Source organism: Anolis sagrei, chromosome 5 (genome assembly GCF_037176765.1).
Source record: "Anolis sagrei isolate rAnoSag1 chromosome 5, rAnoSag1.mat, whole genome shotgun sequence".
Taxonomy (NCBI): domain Eukaryota; kingdom Metazoa; phylum Chordata; class Lepidosauria; order Squamata; family Dactyloidae; genus Anolis; species Anolis sagrei.
Genome location: NC_090025.1, coordinates 169,763,451 through 169,781,244, shown reverse-complemented (window position 1 = coordinate 169,781,244; position 17,794 = coordinate 169,763,451). Strand labels below are relative to the sequence as shown.

Genomic DNA, 17,794 nt, shown 5'->3' with positions numbered 1-17,794 from the left:
ATAAACTGTGTTACTTGGTTATACAGAAGAGTGCCTCATTGTCTGTACAAAGGTTAAACAGTACACAGAGAGTCCCAGCCAAGATAAAAGAAGAAACTGAATCAGTATAAGAGCAAAGAGGTTTTTCTTAAATAAAAAAATAGTCTCCCTCCCTCGCTACACCTATATTGCCCAAGTTTTAAGATCTACTGTGAGGTTCTCTTCCATATTCCTCTAGTCAGGACAATACACTATGTAAGGACATTACAGAATCATAGAATCATAGCTGGGGGAGATGACAAGCGCCATCCAGTCCAGCCCTCTGCCAAGCAGGAACATCCAGCACTCCCAACAGATGGACATCCAGACTCTTCATAGAAGGGAGGCAGCAAATGTTACTGTCACACAGCTCCTATCATCAGGAAATTCTTCATAATGTTTAGGTTGATGCTCTAATGGTGGGATGTTCTCTCCCTTGAAGCCCAACTGGCACCAACACTGTTATGATTTAGGTGTCAAGTTAAAACTTGGCTATCCACCATTATTAAATCAAGGCAAAGACTTTTATTTATATTTTAAAAAACTTCTAAAAAAATTAATCTGTATTTTATTCATTATATTGCCTAATACGTTTTAGCTTATTTAAACTATCTTGTTCTTCTTCTTTATTTATTTATTTACGCTATTTCTACCCCGCCTTTTTCAAACTCAAAGGTAACACAAGGCAGCTTACAACCAGATAGCCATTTGATACCTTAACAAAATACAATTATAACCACATTTAAAACAGAATTATGAAATACATACATTAAAACTTTTTAAAACATATAAAACCACTACCTTCACTATTAGTCTCATTGTCCAAAATCATCGTCTAAGCCATTCCAGTATTCGATTTCACATAGTTCCGTGTTTATCTATTGCACTAGGTTCCCAAAGGCTTTTTCATCTGTGTAGCCGTTAGGAACTTCTACAAATCATGGCTGCCATAAATTAAAAATGACTTGAAGACTCCTAATAAAATCAATTTCAAGACTGAATTGTTTTCCAAACATGGTATTTACACTCTTGGCATACAAACAACACAAAATAAAGCTGCACTTTGTAATAGGTTATGATATGCTGTACAACAGCCATGATCAAACTTCAGCCCTGCATATGTTTTGGACTTCAATTTCCATAATTCCTAACAGCCTTAGGACTTTTCCTTTCCCCCCTCGGCCGCATAGGCTTAAGTGTAAGTAGCTGAGGGGGGGGGGGGAGGAAGAGGCCTGAGGCTGTTAGAAATTGTGGGAATTGAATTCCAAAACCCCTGGAGGGCCAAAGTTTGGCCATGCCTGTTGTACAGTATGATAGTTGCCATCTTTCCTTATATTACATCAGTAGCAGTGGTAAAGTGCCACCTGTATACCCCAAATGGCTCTTGAATATTTAGAGATATTCATGGCATATTGCCCACCCCCAGTTTGGGGTACAAAAAGAAATTTGGTCATATCTAAGTTGTGAGGGGCGGAGTCTGGGTGAGACTTGTTGCAATGAAGATTAATATGTAGACACACAGAGATGCGGAAACTTTCCATCTGAACATGAGGAAGAACTTCCTGACTGTGAGAGCCATTCAGCAGTGGAACTCTCTGCCCCGGAGTGTGGTGGAGGCTCCTTCTTTGGAAGCTTTTAAACAGAGTCTGGATGGCCATCTGTCAGGGGTGATTTGAATGCAATATTCCTGCTTCTTGGCAGGGGGTTGGACTGGATAGCCCATGAGGTCTCTTCCAACTCTTTGATTCTATGATTCTATAATTCTCCCTCTGACCAAGGAGCAAACTCACACGTTTGTCTTGTAGCAGAATTTATGCAAAAACACATATACAGAGTCCAATTCTTCTCCTCAATCCACAAGCTTCTCAGAACTCCAATCTTCCAACACCTTCACCTTCGCAAAATTTCCAACACCTTCGCAAAACTTTCAGCAACACCACCACCACCACAAGGAGTAATAATCCTTTTTTACTCCTTTATTATCCCAGCAGTTACCCCACTCTGGCTGCAACTACTCAATGCTTGCCAGATGGCCCAGCTCCCACTGCCTGCTGCCCTGATCCTTACACTACTTCTTCCTTAAGAAATAATAAAACTCTAGCAAATAATAAAACTCTGGATATGCAAATAAATATATAATTAGCAATTTTCCCTGCTGAGGCGGTGTCATATTGTAGGGTGTTTGGGGAGTAACAAAAATTGGAATCCAAATTGTGGAGGTGAATGACATAAAAGGTGGTATAGTTATCCAGAATCCCATATAGATAATGTATCATCCCTGAACTAGAAGATTTTTTTTGTCCATGTCAGGAGCGACTTGAGAAACCAAGTTGCTTCTGGTGTGAGAGTATTGACTGTCAGTACTCTGAAAGGATTGCTGAAAATATCATTTGCTGTAACTGATGCCCCTTCTACACTGCCATATGAAATCCAGATTATCCGCATTGAACTTGATTATATAATAATGTGGAAAGGACCTGAGAGAAGCTTTGCTCTGACTTGGATACAAATTTAAAACCTTCACATGCTTCATCGAAACATTTGCAAAATACTACCAGTAGATGGCAGATTTTGACTGTTCAATTTGTTTCAGTTTAATTCCATCCAAAGTTGATCAGCTTCCAAATGTGACTGACTTATTAGAAATTTCTTATTAGAAATTTCCAAGGTATACCAAAAAGAAGCTGGATACAGAAAAGTCAGCTGTATGTCAGAAAAAGCCAGCCGCAGTGCTAGAAATAGAGCCTCCTGATGGTAACAACTTTTTGATAGTGGAATATACTGCCTTATAGTGTGGTTAAGTCTCTATCTCTAACGGTTTTTAAGTTGATTGGCCATCTGCTGGGAGTGGTTTCATGTGACTTCTTGCATAACACAATGGGATTGGACTGAATGGCCTTTGTAGGATTTTCCTACTCTGTTTCTGTAATTCTATGTCTCAGTGCACACGACCAGTCTATAATTTATTTTTAGTACCAGAACTGAAGTTCTGTTCTTTTTTATGACACAAAGCCTTTTTTTTTACAATAATATTGCTGAAATTAAATTTTAAATCAAAACCAAATACAAATCATTGTTATAATTGCTTCCCTCCCCTTCCCCCCACCCTTTATATTTATGCATAGAACACATACACTTCAGAACAGTGCTTACAATAATTGTTCCCCATTACACTATTCCCCCCTTTCATGCTTTCCATGGCTGATACCAGATGAGAGATTCCCTACTGGGTACACAAAAGACTGGCTGACTTGGAAGGTGCTGAACAGTGTGACTGGCACCACAAGATGCAGAACCAATATTCATAAGTTGGGCTACAAAGTGGAGTCTTCACCATATTGGTGTGGAGAACAGCAAACCACGGACCACCTATTGCAATGAAGATTGAGCCTTGCCGCATGCACAATGGAGGACCTTCTAACAGCAACACCAGAGGCACTCCAAGTGGCCAGCTTCTGGTCAAAGGACATTTAGTATAATGTCTAGTTTTTAACTTTGTTTGTGTTTTTAAATACATAATAACTGTACCCTCAATTCATTTCCGACAGGATAAATAAATAAACCCCATTGCAGTGACCTCCGGTCCTTTGGGATAAAGACATTAATATACAACCTTGCCCTTCTTTCCCAGGAAAGCATTCACCCATTCTATGTATTGTCAAAGGCTTTCATGGCCAGAATCACTGGGTTGTTGTAAGTTTTTGGGGCTGTATGGCCATGTTCCAAAAGCATTCTCTCCTGACGTTTCACCTGCATCTATGGCAGGCATCCTCAGAGGTTGTCAGGCGAAACCTCAGGAGAGAATGCTTCTGGAACATACCCATACAGCCCGAAAAACTTACAACAACCCACATTCACCAATTCTGATCTTTTAAATAAAAATCCACATTTATTCTGATTTTATCTGCTTCAAAAGCCCAATTAAGTTGGAAAGAGCCTTTTAAAATTGGTAATATGTCATAATAATGAATTAATTAGTTTTGTGTTGATGCTCACATGAACTAATATGGAACCTTTAGGCCAAAAGGGAGACCCAGTGAAATCCCAAGCTTTGCGGAAATATAGTATCTACAAGGGATCATCTCCAGATTTCACATAAATATGCAAAAACATGAGTAATAATTAATTGTATTGAAATAAAAAACTTCCAGCCCAAGAATATCACAGTGTCTTACTAAAAGACCCCAAAAAATCTAGAGAGGATGTATTTTGTTGACCTTGGATAAATGAAACCACTGGTACCGGTCCCGCAGATTTTGGGGCGGGGGGGGGGGGGGCTACTTTACAAAGAAAATATTGGAAGGAGAGGACTCCTAAGAAAAGAAAAACTTCCCCCAGAAAGAGCAACACATTTTCAATAGCTTTGGCATGCTAGCTGACTATTATAGCTACGGTAAAGAAAAGCAAAAGGGAATGGTGCAGGCCATCTTGGAGAAAACCACAAATGAACTGAGTTGTTGTAGGTTTTTTCAGGCTATATGGCCATGTCCTGACGTTTCGCCTGCATCTATGGCAAACATCCTCAGAGGTAATGAGGTGAAACATCAGGAGAGAATGCCTCTAGAACATGGCCATATAGCCTGAAAAAACCTACAACAACCCAGTGATTCCGGCCATGAAAGCCTTTGACACCACAAATTAACTGTTTAGCAGCTCATCCAATTCTCTTCTTTTCCTTTCTTAACAAGTGAACTTGTGGCTATGATGATAGACTTGAAGCTTCTAGTTTCTTCTCATGAGTAGCACTCACAAAGCACAGAGTAGATATGTTTTGGACAACATATCCTGCTGGAAAGCATGGGGTGTTGTACTCCAAAACCACAATCTCCCAATGCTCTTGTAGGAGCATGTGCACTATTAAAGCATGATTTGTACAGGTCTGACAGTGTCATCTTAAGTTTGTTTTCCTTTCAATGCAGTCTTGCTAGTCATCTTGGCAGCTCAAAAATGGCAGCCAGCAAACTCAAAATAGTCTCAGTCATCCCCCAATTTTTGTCCCTGCCTCCCCAATGAAAATTGTCATGCAGGAAAAAAGGAAACATGAACATCTTTTTGTGCTTATGTATACCTTATTCATTATGCATACATTTATAATAGTTGTAAGTGGCTATCAGAGCAAACCTAAGTACTAAAAGCTGTGTACCACGAAGTTTTATAAGGAAGCATGTACTGCTTTAAAAAAAACCCAAATCAATGGATCCTAGAACAAAATAAGCCTGAACTCTACCTATAAGTCAAGATGACAAAGTTGAGGGCTGTACTTTGGCGACATCATGAGAAAATATTGTTCACTTGAAGTGACAATAATGCTTGGTAAACTAGAAGGCAGTAGAAAAAAAGGAAGACCATATTCCAGATGGATAGATTCAGCCAGAGAAGCAATGGCCCTGAACCTGCAAGATCTGAGCAGGATTTTTGAGGACAGGATGACTTGAAGATCTCTCATTTATGGAGTTGCCATAAGTGTGAGTTGACTTGAAGGTAGCCCTTCGGACCAGTGATGCAATTGGTTGAATCCATGGATGCAGAAACCACTGGTCGTAAAGAAATAATGACAAACAAAATGTGTGTATCATTCCATGAATAACTATACTTATTTTAGTACATTTCTGTACATGTCTACTGAAATCTAAATTTCATTGACTTGAATGAGATTTATCTCCAGCTAAATTGACATACAGCCTTTGGTGGTTACATAAAACGTGCCACTTTTCCTTGGTATGGGTTTTCGTGGCCCAGCTGTGTGTGTTCATTCAGAAGTCACAATGCGTCCAATGAAAGTAGCTGCTTTTTCAACATACAAGAAGCAATGTTGGGAATATGAAATTTCCAAATGTGCTTTACATACTTGCTGGGTTAGGATCGTGCTAAATAGAATAATGGTTCTTAACCTGTGGGCCACAACAATGAAAATCTGGTCCGCAAGCCTCTTTATTTATATTTATTTTATTTCCACTCCTTTTGCACCTCCTGCCACTCTTTCCTGGTCACTGACCATGGCATATGTTCTGTATCAGAAACCAGAGCTGATGTGGTCTATCCAATGCAATTTTCTAAATCAGCACTCCAAACCAAATCTAAAGTTTACCAAAAACTGATATTTTGTTACTAATGTTGGAGAGTGGTTCCTGGTCAAAGTGGTCCCTGATTTTTAAAAAAATGGTTGGGAACTACTGAAATAAAAGAATAGATTTGGGGCTGCAAATTTGGATGAACTGCAGAAGTTTATGTAGAATTCCTGGAGTTAGGAGGAATTCGGATTTATGATCTTTATATTTCAAGACCATTTGAGATGCATTATTGTACACTTTTGCTGACGCATCTTGAAAACTAACGGAAAGGATGTTTTGGACTTTAGATGTTGGATTTAGGCAAAATTCCATTTCAGCTCTGGAATTCTACCAGGAATTTAAGTATGAACATTTTGTCTCCTCCTCAGGGCAAACAGTGATAGAAGACAGGTGCATGTGAATGCTCAATAAAATGAGTAAAATGGACTAGAGAAAAACAAATTCCAAGAACAAAATAACCCATCCTGGAAGAATCGGATTCTACGCATTACTCTATTGAGGACTAGTTGTTGTGATATGCCATTGTTTCAGTAAAATCCAATAAAACCAGACTAATCTGAGGCATAGGACTCCTGTGAAAGAAAACATTGTGGATAAAGAAAATGCTAATTTTTTTCTACCCGAGAGGACACCTGTCTAGGTATTCCTAGCACGATTCTGTGATCAATTCCCCTGAAAACTGGCCATAGAATTGCACTGGAGGACCTAGATTCCCATGGAAACATTTTCTGAAGTAATGTCAAGATTACGACAGTTGTGGTTTTAACCAGAACCTGGGTATATTGCATTTTAATTACAATTCCCAAATGCACAATTGTCTACACTGCTAGGAAGTTCTGAGAGTTGCAGCCCAAAAAAGAAATCTTTCCAGACATTAGTTTTGCTGTATTAAAATGGAGGTAAAGAATCTTTGATGCAATTTATTGAATCTATGGATGCAGAAACTACTGGTCCGGAGGGCTGACTGTAAAGAAAAACCAAGACAGATGGAGCATACTTGAAATATCATATCCTTTTTGGCCCTTAATTAATTTCTATTCCAAGTTTATTAAACATTACAGATACTAGGAAAAAAACTTAATTTCACAGTCAAAACTACAGTCATACAAGGCTCACAAAAGGACAGTCAGTGGGGAGCAGCTCAGAAGAGTAACAAATGATTCCAGACAATATGTTCTTCTTGATTTTTAAGATTTCAGGTCTCCAGATACTGGTTTCTGGGTAGCATCAAAAGTAATCAGACATCCTTATTGCTTTCTACTGGAGTACTCTCTTTGTCACTTCTGCTGCTACGATCTTTCCAAAAGTAAACACTGTACAGGTTGATCAAGAAAAACAAAATCAAAAATTGTGTATGGGCTAAGACAGAGAGCCTTGGCTTTCTGATGGCTTACTGTACACAAACTTTGTTTCACACACAAATTTATTAAAATGTTGTGTATAAAATTATCTTTAGACTATGTACAGTATCTAAGGCAGGCATGGCCAAACTTGGGCCCTCCAAGTGTTTTGGACTTCAACTCCCACAATTCCTAACAGTCAGTAGGCTGTTAGGAATTGTGGAAGTTGAAGTCCAAAACACCTGGAGGGCCGAAATTTGCCTATGCCTAATCTAAGGTGTATACAAAACATAAATGAAATTTTGTGTTAGACTTGGGCCCCACCTCCAAGGTATCCCATTATATCTGTAAATGCAAATACAGGCATTTCAAAATCCCCCCTTCCCCCCAAAAAATGAAATCCAAAACATGCTGGGTCCCAAGCATTTCAGATAAGTGATACTCAACCTGTATAACAGTTTAGGGAAGACTGCATGTGTAGGTTATAAGACCATTTCCCAAGGTCTGCCTTCTATGACTAAGTACCTTTCTAAATACTTAAGTAAAAAAATTAAAAATATCAAAACAAATTTATTTTCTAAGGAAGGTAAACAAGAATCCAGGCAATTGAATAGTACAGTGCTTCTTCAAAATGAACGATATTATTAATACTCCTCATACTTACAACAATTGCCCAGATCTAAAGTTTTGGAGGTTTGGTTGCTTTTAAACAGTCTGAGATCCATTTCTATTTCTTCAAACTTAACACCAGATAATCAGGCACTTAACATGGATCATGGAGTGATGCCTGACCCACCTTGCCAAAGTACCAGAGAGAGGTTTAAAATAGCTTTGTTCAGAAAACCGAGTTCAGCAGAGAGCGTGCACAGCTGACAGACCAGGGAAAGTTTTCCAGATGGGTTAAAAACAGGAAAATAAAGATAAGTCTTTGGTTTTGCTATGGAAAAGCAATATTAATTATGAAGACTTTGGAATGCAGGCTTGTCACAGATCTTGATAACACAATGGCTCATTCACACTACACTATTATACTGTTACTTTTCCACTAACGGTAACCCCCGGTGGCAAAGCAGGTTAAACCACTGAGCTGCTGAACTTGCTGACCAAAAGGTCAGTGGTTCAAATCCAGGGAGCAGGGTGAACTCCTGCTGTTAGCCCCAGCTTCTACCAACCCAGCAATTCAAAAACATGAAAATCTGAGTAGATCAATAGGTACCGCTTTGGCGAGAAGGTAACAGTGCTCTATGCAGTAATGCCGGCCACATGACCTAGGAGTAGTCTACAGACAACGCCAGCTCTTCAGCTTAGAAATGGAGATGAGCACCACCCTCCAGAGTTGGACACAACTAGACTTAATGTCAGGGGGAAACCTTTACCTATTCCACTTTACTGTAGCAATGCCCTATGGAAACCTGGGATTTGTAGTTTTATGAGGCACCGGAGTTCTCTAGCTGAGAACTACCAATCCCAGGATTTCATAGGATGGATAACATAACTATTTTTCTTTAGTGGAAATGGGCCACAATTTGATTTATATATTGCAATGCAATTGCAGTGCTTCCTCTTATTCAAAGATACAGCCTTACACATGACAGAACACACATGTCTGTCTAAAAAAAAATCAAGAGTTGCCTTTTGTTCTTTTTTCTTCTCTGAGCCATATGGCTAAGGCAGCAAAACAGAATGGTTTCTTGCAGGGCATGACTCTGTAAAAATTAAAAACGGGTCCCTATCTGGAATGTGTTTTGATTTTTCTATAGGAATAACAGACGTTTCAAGTCCACCAATATTTCCCCAATAACAAAAACTCTTTGGCCTAGGAAAGCTACTTTTTGTGTTTCATTTTGTTTTTGCAGTTCTGTAGTTAAAAATGCTTTATATGAGATTTTTAAATCTTTTCATGTATCTTTTCTACTTTCACAAACAATCTGTCTAGGTCATTTCTTATGTCATCTAATGAACTTTTCACTGACTGCACCTCATTATCATTGGTCTCTATTTTTACAGTGTAGGCAACTAAACTGTCAACGGCAGTCCGAAGCATTTTCATGTCAGATTCAGCCTGGCCAAGAGAAGAGCGCAGTTCATCGATGGAGCCTTTGATAGAGGAGAGTTCTCCTAGATGACCCTGAGATTGTTCTTGAGCCAATAAAGAACGAACTTGTTTCTGGATGTTATCCAGTACATCAGCATTGTTTGATAAGTCGCTCATTCTTTTCCTTAGTTCACCCATATCATTGTACATTGAGAGCTTTGCTTCACCAAGACTCCTCACTGTATCTGTCAAAAAGCGAACATCATCTTCTAAAGTCTGACGAAGAGAGCTGAGACTCTCCTCGAAGGCAGCTACCTTGCTGTCATCTCTCTCCATTTCTTCCATGCGTGATGCAGATGCGGACATCACAGTCTGAAGGCTCTCTTCTAAGGACTCAAGTCTTGATTCAATATTTTTATTGCTCTTTTGCAGACTTTCTACATCATCTTTGGTCAGCACAGAGTCTCCCTCCAAAGTAGTCGATCGCTTGGTGCGCAGGAAGTCTTCACTGAGTCTCTTAATCTCATCAGGAAGATGTGCAATTGAGTCTTCTGCCTTAAGAACTTTCTCTTCCAAAGCTTGTAATGAAAGGTGCTCAGTGTCTGCGGCCTCTTTGAACTTTTCATGTTCCTGTTTGAGGTTGATGAGTTCTTTGACTTCAGACAAGACATCAGACTCCATCGTATCTATGGTACTTTGCAGTGATTCTATGGTCTTTTCTTTATCTCTCATGGATGTTTGCATCTCATCAACAAGCCCTTTCAAAACCTGAAAATCATGTTTGCATTCTTTTATTTCTCCAAGTGTAGCCAGCTTTCTTTTGACTTCGTTGATTTCATCTTGGCTTCGTTTCTGGACATCTGTGAATTCGGCAATATTGTCATTTATAGACCTGGTTAACTCAGTTAACCTTTCCTCCACGGTGTTTTCCAGTGATGTGAAATCTCGTTCTCTGGCATCTTTGACAACGTGGATCCCATCCGACAGGTCTTTTAGGATTTCATTTTGTAGTTTCTGAAGAACCTCACCAATGCGGTTGATCTCACTCTCCCCTTGCTGAACAGCCCTCTCCGTGATTTCTTGCTTTTGCTGAGCATTTTTCAGCATCCCTTCAAATCTTCCAAATGAGTCCTGGAGGGAATTCACCTATAAAAAAAGAAAAAACAAATCAAACTTCTGGATCAGGGCCACTTTAATGACATATCAAAATGTGTGTCACGTGAACAAAGCTGGAAATGTTTTGGGGCTAGCATTCCTAGCAATAGGAGCTGATATAGCCCATGGTTAGGTGAGATGAAAGTGTATGGTCAATAAAAGTAACATGTTCAATCTCTAGACTCAAATACACTTCTGAGCTCTTCTGAACATACATGCATCAGGGCGGCCTCACTAAAGCATCATAGGATGCCGGCATCATAAAAACAATCAACAATCAGCAATACATTAAAATATTAAAAAACAGTAATGAAACAATGGATTAAAAACACGCCTGGTAAAATTAAAATAACCTTCTGTGTGGAATTTTCAGGGGGACTGTAAGGGTGACCATGGAAAGGAAGCAACAGCTTCAGTTGCTTTGCCATCTCAAAATATGGATCCATCCCATGTGATTCAAATTAGTAATTGTGTAGCTAGATTTCAGTTGCAACATCCAAAAGCAAAACAAGGAGCGTCATACAGGAGCGTCATACAGGGAGCATCCCACCCCCCTGTTGTGTCAGCTCCACTGGCTGCCGATCCAATTCCGAGCACAATTCAAAGTGCTGGTTTTGACCTACAAAACCCTATACGGTTCCGGCCCAGTGTATCTGTCCGAACGGATCTCCCTCTACGTCCCACCTCGAAGTTTAAGATCTTCTGGGGAGGCCCTGCTCTTGACCCCGCCTCTATCACAAGTGAGATTGGCGGGGACGAGGAGCAGGGCCTTCTCGGTGGTGGCCCCTCACCTGTGGAATTCACTCCCCAGGGAAATTAGATCAGCGACATCCCTCCTTTCCTTTAGGAAAAAATTGAAAACATGGATTTGGGACCAGGCATTCGGACAATCTGGCAGATAAAGAAAGGACTTTGATGATGGAGAGGAATTGACTAAGTGGAATGGAATTATGGAACTCTGAAAGATGAACGCTGAGCATGAGATTAGTTTTATTTATTGTGTTATGTACTGATTGTTTTTAACTGTGATAATTGTTTTAATTGTTGTTTTGTACGTATGTGTATTTTGTGTAGGCATCGAATTGTGCCTTTTTGTAAGCCGCCCTGAGTCCCTCCTCGGGGGTTGAGAAGGGCGGGGTAGAAGTACTCGAAATAAATAAATAAATAAACCCCCTTTTGCAAGCATGTGATCTGAATACAGAGCATTTTATTCAAGAACATAAATATTAAACAGGATGTAATTCAGACAACCTCAAAACCCATGTAAAGGGGCCCCAGGTGGCACAATGGGCCAAACTCTTGTGCAGCTGAACTGCTGCCCTGAAGGTTGGCAGTTCGCATCCGCAGGATGGGGTGAGCTCCTGCTGTTAGCCCTAGCTCCTGCCAACCTAGCAGTTTGAAAACATGCAAATGTGAGTACCACTTTGATGAGAAAAGGCAAAAGATGCTCCCTGCAGTCATGCCAGTCACATGACCAGGAGGTGTCTACAGACAACTCAGGCTCTTTGACTTGGAAATGGAGAAGAGAACCTCCCCCAGAGCCAGAAATTAAAGGAGCAGCCTTTGCCTTTGTCTGTACATTTATGTCTCACTGTATTTCATCGTAACAAGGCATTGAAAGTTTGTCTGTGTCTGTTTATATGCTGTACTCCATTCTGAGGCCCCCTGGGGAGAAGAACAGAATATAAATAAAGTGTTATTATTAATCTGAATTGCTCTAAAAAGGTTATGATAGCTACTCAGAGGAATATATGGGCTTATTCACACTGGCTGCTTAATGCAGAGCCAGTCCAGAGCAGAAATGGTGGCCACACACTCCATGCCCCGGTCCTGCTGTCCATTCTACACCCAAACTACAGGATTGCTCCAGACCTTTAGCCAATTCTGGAGTATCCTCCAACTTTCCTTAATGTTTAATCAAACCAGTTTAACCTGGTTTACACCACCATAAGGGCTGGAAATCCTGAACATCATGAAAACCTCCAGGAGTGACTCCATGATGACTGCAGGCTATTCAGCTTGTATAGACAGGCCCTATATTAATGGCAATGCACTCAGGCCAGTGCTTCTCCTTCAACCAGTAACAACTAGGCACAATAATGCCACCAATGAATGTTACTGGAACAGAAGGTAGATTTCTCTATCTTAATTTTGAAAATACCACACCAGCTTGAAACAAGAACATTATGATTTTTATCAGCCTTAGAATTTCTACAAGCACATTTCTTTGAAGGAAGTAGATGTGTAAAAAAATATTTAAAAGCACACTTTCACAGCCAAGATCTATTTCATGCACAAGTAGAGGAAATGCTGTGCCAAGAACAAGTCTAAACACAGTTTCAGTGACAGTTAAATAGATTGCCCACTTTCTATTCATTCATTGTAGCTTTGCATTAAACACTGTTAGAACCATCCAAAAGGGAAACTTGAATTGCATCAGTGCAGAAAGTATAACATCTTAAATGTTCTACTTGTCACTGAAGAAATCTTAAGTTTGTTAAAATAAGACAGGCAAAGTGGAAGCAAGGGGCTGGAACAGTTTTGACCATCCCAAGCACTTTATGTGAAGGACTATTAATACAGTAAGTCTCCCATATCACAGTTTCACTGAGCCATACCTGGGGGGAAAGGAATTCCCTAGGTCCCCCATGTGGTCCTATGGCATGTTTCCCTTGGAAGTTACTGCAGTTGCCCTGAAAGATCTAGCCATTTCCTAAAAAATATCTCTCTAGGAACTTCTAGGACTTCCAGAGTGACTCCATGATTTGCTGGGACCAGAAGTCAGGAAATGTAATGGTGTTCGGGCGTATTAGCACTTTTAGGTAACCACAGTCCAGCCGTGAATGGAAGCTCGTGGATATGGAGGTCTTACTATAATGTTACTTCTGTCCAATCCTTTGTACAAGAAAGCCCCAGGTTATGATGTGTGGTGGTGGTGGTGGTGGTGGTGGAGGAGGAGGAGGAGGAGGAGGAGGAGGAGGAGGAGGAAGAGGAGGAAAAAGAAGAAAAAGAAAGAAAGTCAATGAAAGTCAGGCATCCCAATTCTTCAGAGGTTTTAGGAAAGCAAAAGAAGTCCACAGCTGGAAGGATGACTTTGGGCCTTTCCACACAGCCATATACCCAGGTGTTTTGGATTTCAGTTCCCATGATTCCCAACAGCCTACCGACTGTTAGGAATTGTGGGAGCTGAAATCCAAAACACCTGGAGGGCTGAAGCTGGCCCATGCCTGATTTAGATGCACCCTTAGTCAATGCCTGATCTACACTCTAGAATTCATGGAGTGTGGCACCACGTGAACAGATTTAGGCTCAATGCTATGGAATCTTGGGATCTGTAGTCTTGTGAGGCATCAGCACTCTTTGGCGGAGAAGGACAAAGACCTTGGAAAGATACAACTCCTGGGATCCCATAGCATTGAGCTGTGACAATTCAGGCGGGGCCAAACTGATTATTGAATCATGTCTTCAAGGCTGCATCTTCTGCAGAATGAATGCAGTCTGACACCTCTTTACCTGTCATTGGTTAGTAACTGCTCTTCCAGCAGTCGCCTACTAATCCGTCTGCAATGCCAGAAATACAGCTTAAGTAGTGTAACATTAGAAAATGATGACCATTTCCGCTACCTTGGCAGCCACGTCTCCACAAGAGTCAACCCTGACACTGAAATATAACACCGTCTGAGCTTTGCGAGTGCAGCATTTTTCCAATTGAAGCAGAAAGTGTTTGAGGACTGAGACATCCGAAATGAGACCAAGGTGCTTGTTTATAAAGTCATTGTCCTCCCAACCTTGCTATACGTCCATGAAACTTGGACTGCCTAGAAACATCATACTCAACTCCTGGAACGATTCCATCAACGCTGCCTCCGAAAAATCCTGCATATCTCTTTGAAAGACAAGGAGAAAAAGATTTAAAGATGGGTTTAAAGCTAAACTTAAAAACTGTGGCACAGACACCGAAAACTGGGAAGCCCTGGCCCTTGAGCGCTCCAACTGGACGTCAGATGTGACCAGCAGTGTTGTGAACTTCGAAGAGGCATGAATGGAGGGTGAAAGGGAGTAACATGCCAAGAGGAAGGCGTGTCAAGTCAACCCCGACTGGGACCACCTTCCACCTGGAAACCGATGTCCTCACTGATGGAGAACATGCGGGTCAAAAATAGGGCTCCACACCTACCGCCAAGACACCAAACCTGGAGGACCATCATCTTTGGGCTATGAGGGATCGCCTAACACCGATCATTGCTCAAAGCTGTGGGGTTCATGGAAAATTGTAGTTTAGCTGTTGGGCAGGGAAGGCTCAAGACCTTACGAATCTACAACTCCCCTGATTTGATAGCATGGAGCCCTGGCAGTTCACTCAATCTGAAACGGCATCCATTCTATAATATAGTGCAGCGTTTCTCAATCTGGGGGTCAGGACCCCTGGGGGGGGGTGTCAGAGGGGCCATATTCTTGAAGCATTCTCTCCTGACGTTTCGCCTGCATCTATGCAAGCATCCTCAGTGGTTGTGTGGACCTCACAACCTCTGAGGATGTTTGCCATAGATGCAGACAAAACATCAGAAGAGAATGCTTCTAGAACATGGCCATATTGCCCGAAAAAACCTACAACAACCCAGAAAATACTGTGTTTTCTGATGGCCTTTGGCGACCCCTCTGACACCTCCTCGCGACCCCCTCCTCCAGGGGTCCTGACCCCCAGGTTGACAAACGCTGCAGGGAAGGCTCAAGACTTTATGAATCTGCAACTCCCCTGGGTCTATAGCAGTGGTTCTCAACCTGGGGGTCGGGACCCCTGGGGGGGTCACGAGGGGGTTTCAGAGGGGTCACCAAAGGCCATCCAAAAATGTATTTTCTGTTGGTTATAGGGGTTCCATGTGGGAAGTTTGGCCCAGTTCTATCATTGGTAGGGGTCAGAATGATCTTTTATTGTAGGTGAACTATAAATCCCAGCAACTAAAACTCTCAAATGCAAGGTCTATTTTCCCCAAACTCCACCAGTGTTCATTCACATTGGGCATGTTGAGTATTCATGGCAAATTTGGTCCAGATTCATCATTGTTTGAGCCCACAGTGCTTTCTGGATCTAGGTGAACTACAACTCCAAAACTCAAGGTCAATGCCCATCAAACCCTTCCAGTATTTTCTGTTGGTCACGGGAGTTCTGTGTGGCAAGATTTGTTCAATTCCATTGTTGGAGTTCATAATGCTCTTTGATTGTAGGTAAACTATAAATCCAGCAACTACAACTCCTAAATGACAACATCAGTCCCCTGCCAACCCCACCAGTATTCAAATTGGGGCATATCACATATTTGTGCCAAATTTGGTCCAGTGAATGAAAATACATCCTGCATATCAGACATTTATATTATGATTAATAACAGTAGCAAAATTGTAGTTGTGAAGTAGCAACAAAAATAATATTATGGTTGGGGATCACCAAAACATGAGGAACTGTATTAAGGGGTCGCAGCATTAGAAAGGTTGGGAACCACTGGTCTCTAGCCTGGAGCCCTGGCCGTTCACTCAACCCTAGAGGAGAGTGTGCCTGTGCCTTGGGTGGGTGTGTCCTCCCTCCCTCCCTCCCGCTGGCTCACCTTTTGGAGGGCGGCCTGGAGGTCTCGGGCCAGGTCGTCCCGCTCGCGAGCGAAGCCTTCTTGGCGGAGGCCGACCTGGTGGACTTCTCCCAGGAGGTGATGGAGGTAGAAGCCCGAGAGCGACGCCCCGGCTAAGAAAAGCAGCGACAGGACGGTGGTGAAGAGTCTCCCGAAGCTGCAGAAGGAGCCTCCCCCCGTCGAAGAAGAGGAAGAGGAGGCTCCGGCCCCTTTGGCCCCTTTGGGGTGACCCTGGTGCTGGGGCTTCCTTGCCACGTCATCGTGGGCTCCTTTCTCCGCCGGCGGGGCCGCGGCGGGGCTGCCGCCTTTGTTGCTCCTTTGTTTGGCCGAAGACATGCTCGCCAGGCAGCCTCAAGGGTCTCTTGGCAGAGCGCAGGACAAGAACCCCCCTGCAAAGCGTGAATGGAATAGGCGGAGGAAGAGCGCGCTCAACGGCGGGAGAGAGGAAGAGGACGCGGCGAGAGAGGGGGTCGGTCGGTCAGGCGGGCTTCTCCATCTCAGCCCTTCCCAGGGAAGGAAGGAGGGAGGAGGGGACTGAGGCTGCCACGCACACCGAGAGCCAAGGCTCCAGACCCCTCCTCCGAGCAGCCTTTTTTGGGAGTCGGGTTACGGTTCCGCCCAAGTTTTCGACGTTCCTGAAAAGGAAGGAGTGGCCTCAGAAGGCTCCCATCTCAAATACAGCCAGTCTCCCAAGTTGAGCCATTGAACACAATATTTTTCGATTTGTTGTAGGTTTTATGGGACTATATGGCCATGTTCTAGAGGCATTCTCTCCTGACGTTTCGCCTGCATCTATGGCAAGCATCCTCAGAGGTAGTGAGGTCTGTTGGAACTAGGAAAATGGGTTTATATATCTGTGGATCTTCACAGATATATAAACCCATTTTCTGGTATACAAACCCATATATAAACACAGATATATAAACCCATTTATCTAGTTCCAACATACCTCACTACCTCTGCCATAGATGCAGGCGAAACGTCAGGAGAAAATGCCTCTAGAACAGTGTTTCTCAACCTGGGGGGCGGGGGGGTTGCAAGAGGCTGTCAGAGGGGTTGCCAAAGACAATTAGAAAACACAATATTTTCTGTTGGTCGTGGGGGTTCTGTGGGGGAAGTTTTGCTCAATTCTATCATTGGTGGAGTTCGGAATGCTCTTTGATTATAGGTGAACTATAAATCCCAGCCACTACAACTTCCAAATGTCAAGGTCTATCTTCCCCAAACCACACCAGTGTCCACATTTGGGCATATTGTGTATTCATGCCAAGCTTGGTCCAGATGCATCGGTGTTCTCTGGATGTGGGTAAACTACAACTCCAAAACCCAAGGTCAATGCCCACCAAATACTTCTAATATTTTCTTTTGGTCATGGGAGCTCTGTGACCCAAGGTTGGTTCAATTCCATCATTGGTGGAGTTCAGAATGCTTTTTGATATTGTAAGTCAACTATAAATCCCAGCAACTACAACTCCCAAATGACGAAATCAATCCTCCCCTCAATCCCACCAGTATTCAAATTTGGGCGTGAGTATTTATGCCAAATGAATGAAA

At 42.2% G+C, this 17,794-nt stretch overlaps 1 protein-coding gene across 1 annotated transcript; it reads right to left on the bottom strand.

The window, feature by feature from the left end:
• Positions 1-7,116: 7,116 nt before the first annotated feature.
• Positions 7,117-16,810, bottom strand: CKAP4 (cytoskeleton associated protein 4). Its single transcript, XM_060776918.2, has 2 exons — positions 16,223-16,810; positions 7,117-10,610 (listed from the first exon to the last, which is right to left on the bottom strand). The coding sequence occupies exons 1-2, from the start codon at positions 16,574-16,576 to the stop codon at positions 9,318-9,320; spliced, it is 1,647 nt and encodes a 548-aa protein (XP_060632901.2). The 5' UTR covers positions 16,577-16,810; the 3' UTR covers positions 7,117-9,317.
• Positions 16,811-17,794: the final 984 nt, after the last annotated feature.

Coding starts and splice junctions, on each gene's coding strand:
- CKAP4 (XM_060776918.2), bottom strand. CDS start 16,576: ATGTCTTCGGCCAAACAAAGGAGCAACAAAGGCGGCAGCCCCGCCGCG. Junction 10,611..16,222: donor TCCAGGCCGCCCTCCAAAAG/GTGAGCCAGCGG, acceptor CTTTTTTTATAG/GTGAATTCCCTCCAGGACTC.